This window comes from Neophocaena asiaeorientalis, unplaced genomic scaffold, assembly GCF_003031525.2.
Source record: "Neophocaena asiaeorientalis asiaeorientalis breed wild unplaced genomic scaffold, Neophocaena_asiaeorientalis_V1.1 scaffold26, whole genome shotgun sequence".
In the NCBI taxonomy this organism is placed as follows: domain Eukaryota; kingdom Metazoa; phylum Chordata; class Mammalia; order Artiodactyla; family Phocoenidae; genus Neophocaena; species Neophocaena asiaeorientalis.
The window spans coordinates 6,577,620-6,587,050 of record NW_020173108.1 but is presented as its reverse complement, the minus strand read 5'-3'; the positions used below and the strand labels follow the sequence as shown (position 1 = coordinate 6,587,050).

At 51.1% G+C, this 9,431-nt stretch overlaps 1 protein-coding gene across 2 annotated transcripts in view; it reads left to right on the top strand.

Annotated features, from left to right (window-relative positions):
* Positions 1–9,431, top strand: part of MCC (MCC regulator of Wnt signaling pathway) — a 274,629-nt gene that overhangs the window by 249,224 nt on the left and 15,974 nt on the right. For both annotated transcript variants that reach the window (XM_024743383.1, XM_024743385.1), the window contains exons 14-15: positions 1,654–1,860; positions 6,211–6,311. In XM_024743383.1, the coding sequence (XP_024599151.1) occupies positions 1,654–1,860; positions 6,211–6,311 (308 nt within the window). The remainder of the gene's footprint in view (positions 1–1,653; positions 1,861–6,210; positions 6,312–9,431) is intronic.

Genomic DNA, 9,431 nt, shown 5'->3' with positions numbered 1-9,431 from the left:
GGGGGTGGGGGTGGGCGGGGCTCTCAGTCCTGGCTGTCTGCCCTGCCCTTGCATAGGTGCTGGGGCCTCCCTGCCTGCCTGATGCCTCAGGAGGCCGGTGCTGTGGCCACCTTGCCTTTCCTCTTGGGTGGAGGGCCTGCTTCCGGCACCCATGGATCCATCTTTCCTTCTTTCGAGCTTGTTTGTACAGTGGTTCTGGGTATGACGGTCCACATTAGCTCAGGATGCAGTGCTGTCAGAACCTTCAGAATCCGGCTTCTGATGGCAAAAGATGAGAAGGTTCAGTGTATGGAGACACCTTTAAGCCTGGTTCTATGTCACGGTTAGGAAAGGTCTGGCATCTTCTTTCCAGTGGTCGCTCAGCTTGGCACATTGCCTTCTCCATGGCTAACGCCCCCAGCCCTGAGTATGGCTAGCCGCGTTGGGTACCCTCTAGGTGTTTCCCCATGTTGGCGGTGAGAACATCTACTCCCCAGGTCTGGCTTGCCCAGGAGAGCACAGCAGGCCTGTGGCTTGTCACCTCAGAGGAGGGTCACTTCGGGGGTAACCTTGGTGAATCCCTTTCAAGGCAGTGCCCCCGTGTTGTGAAGTAAGATGACAGAGATAGCTGGGGAGACTGACCGGGTGGTCACGGGGTGTTGGACTTGCCCTCCAGCAGAGGTGAGGAGCAAGAGTCATGCGTGGGCTCACCTTGAAAGCGGGGAGGGGGAGTATAGCTAGTGGTTACCTGGGCTCTGAGCCAGACGTCCCGGGTTTAAACTGGGTCTCCACAGTTTACCCAGTAATTGTGGGCTGAGCTGGTGGATTTCCCTCTTCATGCCTCAGTTTCCCCTCCGTGAATGGAAATACTCATAATACCTCCCTCAGGTTGGGAGGATTAAGTGAGTGACTTAGTGTAAACATTTAAGACAGTGTTACATGCTCAGTAAATGCTGGTGATTACCACTGGTGCCCGGCTCTGGTCCCAGGACAGCACGGTCCCATTTGGGAGTCACTTCTTTCTCTCCATAGCCAACTCTGATTTGGCTTCTTTAAGATACTTGAAGAAGTTACCTGAGGCGTAGTCACCCGGGAAGGGCTCTGTTTCAATTTCGTTTCATTTGGGGCCTAAAGTAGAGAAGAGCTGGGGGCAGTATCATTGCTCTGCACGCTTCCCAGTGGCCTGGCACAGCTCAGGGCCCCAGACTGCCGTCAGGGGTGATTAAATATGTGGATTGGTGCTATGGAAAGTGGAAAAGGAAATGGGAATTGGAAGGGACCTAGTCAGACCCAGCCTTATATGAATGACCCTTTTACAACCTCTTTGATGGCTAGCCTCTGCCTGCCAGAACACTGGTTTCTGTCGTGGCTGATGAGACCACTGGGGACGTGGGCGTGGGGTGTTCCAGTTGTTAGAGAGGTTTTCCTTATAGTGAGCCAAGGTCTGCTTGCCACTGATCGCAGTTCTGGTGCCTAGTGACAAGCGCATGGCTTGGTGCACGAGTCCGTCCTTTAAGATGTGTGAAGGTGGCCGTCTAGTCTCCTCGGGGTCATGTTCTCCCCAGCTGCCCAGTAATACCTCCCTCCGGGCTGTGGGTGGTAGCTACAGACCCCCTTCCCCCGCCCAGCCCTGCTCTCACCCCGTGGGCGCCTCGTGCGCTCTGTGCTCCGCAGGAGGAGATGGCGGAGTTGAAGGCCCAGCTGTACCTCCTGGAGAAGGAGAAGAAGGCCCTGGAGCTGAAGCTGAGCACGCGGGAGGCCCAGGAGCAGGCCTACCTCGTGCACATCGAGCACCTGAAGTCCGAGGTGGAGGAGCTGAAGGAGCAGCGCACGCGGTCCCTCAGCTCCACCAGCAGCGGCGGCAAGGACAAGGCCGGCAAGGTAGGGGCACAGGGACCCTGGGGCTCGGGCCTCACCACCTGCCCAGGTCCCGCCAGCCACTGCCCACTACCCTGCTGCCTCAGCTTCCTTATTTGCATAGGAGCCGAAAGCCATTCTAGAAATTCGAAAGAAGGGGACATTTTGCGGGCAAAGAAACCAAATCCACATTTTGAAAACATCTCACTTTTACGGACAGTTAAAATTCCATACAATTCAACTGTTCCATACAGTTGAAGCATTTTCACAGATCACGGTCTGATCCAGGGAGCGATCTATGCAGTGGTCCAGGAGTCTGATACTGGTTCCACCTCTTCTTCCTTCTATCCCGTGTCACACAGTGACCATTGCTGGTTGATCACTCTGTACCCGATCATTGCATGTATCATCTCCCTTAAGTCTCACGACTCTCAGGAAAGAAGAGTTATCCCCATTTACGCGAGGATAATGAGGTTTAAAAGAACTGAGGGGGTCTCAACAGCTAGTGAATGGCAGAATCGGGATTTAACCCCAGTTTGGCTGACGGCCACTCCTCCTCTCGTCTGTTTCCTCCTCGACTTCCAAGAGGTGGGGGGCCGGAAGCATTATGAGGCAGAGAAGGAGGTAGGTGAGCCCCGCATTAGCCCGAGGATATCACACAGAGTGGGCTATCGATGATATCATCTTGCAAACTCACACTTTCATTAGCGCACAAGTCTTTTTTTCTAGAATCCAAGCTCATTCCATCAGCCTCTATCTCAGAGTGATTCCAAACACTGCACTGGAGAAAAAAATAGTCCAGACTTTAAAGAAAGATATCCCTCGCCCCAGGGTGCTGGAATTTCTGTGCGTCAGATTTTCTGTTCCTAACAAACGCCAGCTTCTCCTGACCCCACTTTGTCTCAGGCCCAGGACTTGTGGGCCTACGCTGACTTGCTGGTCTAATGAGTGGCCCCTCACGGCCCAGATGCAGTGATGTCTTCACGAGAGTAGTGTACCTGCGAAGAAGGCACCTTGATGATACCGTGTGGCAGCGAAGAAACAGCTAAACAGCTAAGAACTGACGCGTGCTCCACAGAGGCCACAGCTACCCTTTGCCCGCCTCTCACCTGCAAGGGCACCAAGGGAGTCCATAGCCATGGTACCCAGCTGGGCCACTTTCCTGAGGCCCCAGCTGCTTCTCAGTCATCCGATGTTCACGTGATGGATGTGATTTGGTCCAGGCAAGATGCTGGAGGCTGTTCCAGGAGTTTAGATTGCCCTGGAATGGGCAAATAGATGATCACAACGCAGGGACACAATGTTCTTGGGTGCAAGGATCAATGCCCGGTACAAGGGGAGGCCACAAGCCAGATTTGGAGATTCGGGACAGGTTTCCTGAACTGAGAGAGCCAGTGGAGAGTGGGTGCTAGCCTGAGGAAGAGGGCCAGGGCAGACCAGCAAGTCCACCCTAGGCCAATGGAATGGCAAGGGCAAAGCCTAGAGGGAGGAGGAATCCATACACTGGCTGAGGAGACCAGCCGGCTGTGCCGTCCTGAGGATGGGGAGGAATCGCTGAGGGCTTTTTGTAGGGGGTGAGGTGACACAGTCTGAGCTTTGGAAAGGTCACCATGTGGGTGCACCCTGAAACCATGTGCCCAGTGCTTGGGGAGTCTGATCGTGGTGAGCAGCAGCCTCTGCAGAGCTGTTTCACGCGGGAGGATCTGGGGCTCTGTTCTGTGCCAACAGCTTCCGAATCTTTGCTCAGCCTTTTGAGTTTGTTAGCAGTCACTTTGGGACAGAGCCTGAGAGACAGAGCCCCAGCGTTCGTGTGTGCGCCCTTAGGGAGTGGTGCAAACGGACTACTCAGACTCTTTCCAGAGGCCCAGGGACTGTGCATCCCCCTGGTTCTTAGTATTTATTTCGACTGGGGGAAGCTCTGTGTTTCGTGGAATGGCTTCAAAGAACAGAAATCTCTTTGATGGTAAAGGCCAGATGATTTATTTTTATTTTGTACATTAGGGTAAGGAGCTTTTATAAGAGTGCTCTGTGTTGTTCAGGTAATGAAATTGGAGGAAACTGATTATTTTGCCTTTCAAAAGTTATATCCAGGGCTTCCCTGGTGACACAGTGGTTAAGAATCCACCTGCCAGTGCAGGGGACACTGGTTCGAGCCCTGGTCCGGGAAGATCCCGCATGCTGCGGAGCAACTAAGCCCGCGCACAACTACTGAGCCTGTGCTCTAGAGCCCGTGAGCCACAGCTCCTGAGCCCGCGCGCCTAGAGCCCGTGCTCCACAACAAGAGAAGCCACCGCAGTGAGAAGCCCGCGCACCGCAACGAAGAGTAGCCCCCACTCACCGCAACTAGAGGAAGCCCACGCGCAGCAACGAAGACCCAACGCAGCCAAAAATAAAATAAATTAATTTATTTTAAAAAAAATGTTAGATCCATTTACTATATCAATAATACCTCCCTTCTGGGCTATTCATTTGGTCTTGTTGGTAGATGAGGCAAGCAGTCTGGAGCAGAGGCTGGTATACTGTTAACATTTTAGGATTTTCGGGTCATGTGGACTCTGCTGCAACTACGTAACTTTGCCGTTGCGGAATGGTACTGTGAAGGTAGAGACAATACAGACACAAAGGCACATGGCTGTGTTCTAACACTTTATTTATAGACGCTGAAATTTGAATTTCATATGATTTCTATACATCACAAAATATTCCTTAGAATTTTTTTTTCCATGATTTTAAAAACAAAAACAATTCTTGCCCTGTGGGCCTTTTATAAAAACAGGTGGCAGGCCAGATTGGGGTCTAGAACATCCACACTCGCTTCTGAGGAGGGGGGGGTGTCATGCTTGGTTTAAAACTTTCCCTCCAGCCAGCAAGCTGGGTCCCATATCTTGCCCAAGTGACAGTAGGTTTTTTCACTTCTTGTCTGTGTGCAACAGAGATTACCAGACGTGTTCAGTGAAGGGCACCGGATGAGACAAAGCTGTCCCTTGTCCTTAAGGAGTCTTATGAAATGTTAACCCCGAGGGGAGTCGCTCTATACACTAGAAGAGGGTGTTGGACTCTGGAGAGACTCCAGGGCTGGTGGATGGGGGCTCGGGTCTGCAGGTCGCCAGGCGGAGAGGAGGGAGGGAAAGCAGAGCTGGAGGAGCAGGGGGGTGGGGGGAGTTCAGGTGCTGTGGGCTCCTCCAGAGGAGCCCCGTGTGGTGGCGTTTCTGTGCCAGCGCCCCCTGTCGTCTGGATTTCTAGCGCCAGGTTCATACTTCCCGGAAGCGCTCATTCCATCACGATACAGCCTTCTGTTTACATTCTGTCTCAGCGTAACAGATCACGGGCTTTTTATTCTCAAGCCTGAGCTGTGGTCAGCCCTCTGTAAATGTCTGCTGAGCAAACTGTCAGGTGACCACCGTCCCCTGTGCTTATTACACAGCACAGCAGCTGCCCTCTGTCTAAACGCAGAGAAGGCAGAGCGCTCGGAGGGGTGTGAGCGTTGCTTTGTCAATTGTCCTAACTCCATTTAGGATTCAGGCATTCCGGCTCTTACGTTTCCTCATCTGTAAAAGGGGAGGATTTGGTTTAGGTGGTGTCAAAGCTCCTGTCTGACGCTAAGGCACATCTGTGAATGTGTGCTTCTGTTGTCCTCCTCCTCTCCTGGGTCTTCTAGGTGATTACACTGAACGCAGTAAAGCCCCCAACTCAGGAGAGATTGGTTCTCTCCCCAGGGACGCGGGATGAAGGGAAGGACAACCCAAGGATACATGTGTTTCCCACTTTTATGAGCTACCAGAGGCTTAACCCAGTGGTGAAGGGAACTGACCTGGCATCAGTTGGCATCCTGGTTCCACCGTGTCCCGGCTGAATACCTGGGGCAGTGTAACTTACCTGTGCCCTAGTTTTTCTCCTTGGCAAAGAGGGGATAATGACAGTATCTGCCTCAGAGGATCGTCACGATGATCAGATAAGAGAACCTGTGTGGGGCTTCCCTGGTGGCGCAGTGGTTGAGAGTCCGCCTGCCGATGCAGGGGACACGGGTTCGTGCCCCGGTCCGGGAAGATCCCACATGCCGCGGAGCGGCTGGGCCCGTGAGCCATGGCCGCTGAGCCTGCGCGTCCGGAGCCTGTGCTCCACAACGGGAGAGGCCACAACAGTGAGAGGCCCGCATACCGCAAAAAAAAAAAAAAAAGAGAGAGAACATGTGTGTAGAGAGCTCAGCCCAGTGCGCAGCTCCCTGTGAGTGCTCAGAGCGCGGGGCAGCAGACGGCGGCGGACGTCGAGGGGATGTTGAGGGGCGGAGCTGCCGCCGCCCGAGAGCTCCCGCGTCTGCCTCCGGGCGCCCTCGGCTTGGCTGCAGACCTCACACGGCTGTGTTTACGTCCTCAGGAGTCTGCGGACGCTGCCTCCCCAGCTCTGTCTCTGGCTGAACTGAGGACGGCGTGCAGTGACAGCGAGCTGGCCGCGGAGTTCGCCAACGCCATCCGTCGGTAAGCGCCCTGCTCACAGCCCCGCTGCGCAGTTTATTCCAGGAAGTTTATTCCAGGAGTGACGGCTGGGTGCCAGGTTTTCCCCGCATGCTCCTCATGGAGCATTACAGGCTGCTTGGGAAGGAGGAGGCGCCCATACGGGCTTCTTTGGCCCGGACCTGGAGGCCAGAAAGGGGAATGACGGGGAGAATATATACAGTCATTTCACCTCCAGGTAGAAGAGGCCTCTTTCTGTACTTTCTGGTTGTGGTGTGGCATTGGCTAGAACCTCAGGACTGTGTTAAATGGTGAGGAACAAATCAGGCATCTTTTCATATCACTGGGATGGAATATTGCGAGTAAATTTTGTTGGATCTTTAGGGAATTTTTAACAATTTCTTTGGCTGCTTTATACATGGATCGTATTTCTCAAATACAGAGGTAATTAAGTTGACTGAAGGAAAGAAAAAAAAAAAAAAACAGGCATCTTTATCTTGTTTCTAGCTTCAGTGAGAATGCCTCCCTCCCCATCTCTGGCTCTTTCCAATCAGACCACCTCATTGTTGATTCACTGCTGGAGGTTTTTCCTCTATTGCGGCTGTTTCTTTCCCTCTATTCTTTCTCTCTGGATCTGTCTTCCATATTCCTAAGTTTTCATACTCTCACCACCCTTCTGCACTCTGTTCTAGAGGAGGGCTGTCCAGTCAAAAGGTAATGCAAACCACGCCTGATGTCCTAAATGTTCTAGGAACCACATTTAAAAAGTAAAAAGAAACAGGTACAGTCCACTTCAATAACGTATTTCATTTCACTCATTGTATCCAAGATATCATTTCAAAATATAAATCGATATTTTTAAAAGATATTAATGAGATATCTTATTTTCTTTTTTTTTTACTAAATGTTCAAAATCTACTGTAAATCTAGTAAATTTACACTTACAGCCCTTCTCAGATCCAAACCAGTCAACATTTCCAGTGCTCAGTGGCTCACGTGGCCATGGCTGCCCGATCGGATAGTGCAGTTCTGGGGAGGTTCTGCAGCTCTGTTTTCCAGCTCACTCGTTTATTCCTTAGCTAGAGCCATCATGGTGTTTGGGTGATGTGTTGAGTTTATTTTGGGGATGAAACCTATCATCTCTTGTGTCATGATATGATATCTTCTTGCGCCTCTCTGAGGATGTTTATTATACTTATTCTGAAATGGTATTTTGTCTACTGTAGTAACTTTCCTCACATGTGAGTTTTTAAGGTTGAGTTTTGTGACTTACTCTTGGCTTTGGCTCACAAGCTTGCCTCCTGGGCTTTCTATTCCTCCCGGCTGACAACGGGTCTCTAGGCCGCATATCTGACCCAAGCGTCTGGTCCCCTCCGGTTCCAATGGCCAGCACCTCTCACTGAAGCACCTCTGAATCTCTTTCTTCCTTTTGTAGCAGCTTGCTTCTGTGTGCATTTTGAGTTGTGGTTTCCTTTTTCAAGAAGAATAAAAATCTGCCTTTCCTTTTTTATGATTCCTCAGGGTTTCTGGCAGATGAAGAGCGCTCCTTAGTTTCCATCGTGCTTGAGGATTTTGTTAAAAGTACATTTGCCGTCGTTTCTGGGGATTTGGGGTAGGAGGGGAAGGCTACAGTGTGTGCTCAGGCTGCTGTCTTGGTCCAGCCAGGGCTGTTTATCTTATAGTGTAGCCTCCAGGCTGAGGGTAGATTGCAGGCTGCCATGTGGGGAACCTCACTACCCTCCTGATTTACTCACTGCCACTTTTTGTCTTTCCTTCCAAGTTGTAATAGCTCAGTTTTTACATTGCCAGTGCCTCTGGCCATGTGGTTAAATGGTAATCGCTTTGCTTGAGGCAGGAAGAGAGAAGCTGCAGGGAAAATACCCTCAGCTAATCCTAATGACGTGATTGCACCAGAAATTTGGGATGCAGACCACCCCCTGCTGCCAACGGGGAGCCATTTGGATATTGTATCTGTAAGCTAAGCCCCTGCATTTTTCAAGTTCCCCGAACCTCAGAGGCCTTCGCTGGCACAAGCAGGATGCAGGTTCTGCTGACTAAACATAAAGGGATTTCATTTGTTCTGTCAGTCACAATGGATTTCCAATAGCCAGCCTTAAGTTGCTTAGCATGGATTTCTAATCAAGCCCCAGATATATGGAGCCAAGAAAGAACCCACAGGGCTACAGGAAAAAGGAAAATAACATAATTATACTGTAAATATAGCTTAGAAAGTGGAATCGTCATTTCATGAGGATATATAATACAGACACCTAAAGGCTGGGGTTTGGGGATGTTTTTATTTTTAAAAATCAAGTGGAAACTACCACCATCTTTGAAGATATTAAATCACCGCCACACTAGTGGTTGAGTCCGTTGAGGGAACCTTCCCAGAATTTTCAGACATATTCCTACCTTGGAAAAGGACGGTTCCAAACACCGAAGCTGTGGGCCAGGGGAACCAGACTGAGAAGAGCAGGTGTGGTGAGGGGGATGGAGCAGAGGCTAGGCATGGACTTTTCTGGAGGAGAGCCCCTAGGAATGTGCCTTGTGACATTCTAGTCGCTGGTCCTAGGTTCCTGCCCTGTCCCAGCCTAGTCTCCGCAACACCTAGCGGGGCTGCAGCCTCGGTCGGGCCCCTGCCCTGCGACCCTGCTCTCTCGGTGTGTCTGCTCCCAACTTCTTCTGTTTGGAACAAAACCAGGCCTCCGTGCAATCACACATTTACTGGCTACCTCCCATCTGGTCTGATTTCATTCCCTCCACTTCCATGGACGTTTATTATAGTTTATTGGCTCCGGGGTTGCCATAAAACCCCATCTGGATGACCAGGTTTCCAAGTCTTGCACATGAGTTTTTTTTTTTATCAGGGCACCTTGTCTTTGCTGTTGTCTGCATAGGCTGCGTGCTACAAAACCCTTCTTCATCCCAGATCCCTCTCTTGCTTGTGGTCCTAGTAAAATTTAACCGAACCACCAAAGAAGTAAACTATACAAATGCGGTTAAGGAGAGGGAATTTTCAGAAATGAGTTTTCTTTGTACTTCACGTGGTATTCATGTAGCGTGCCTGCGGGAGCCGAGCACAGCTGAGAGGAGCAGACTGTTCCGTCTTCGCCATACTTAGAAAGCAGCATGGGGCAGGTGGTG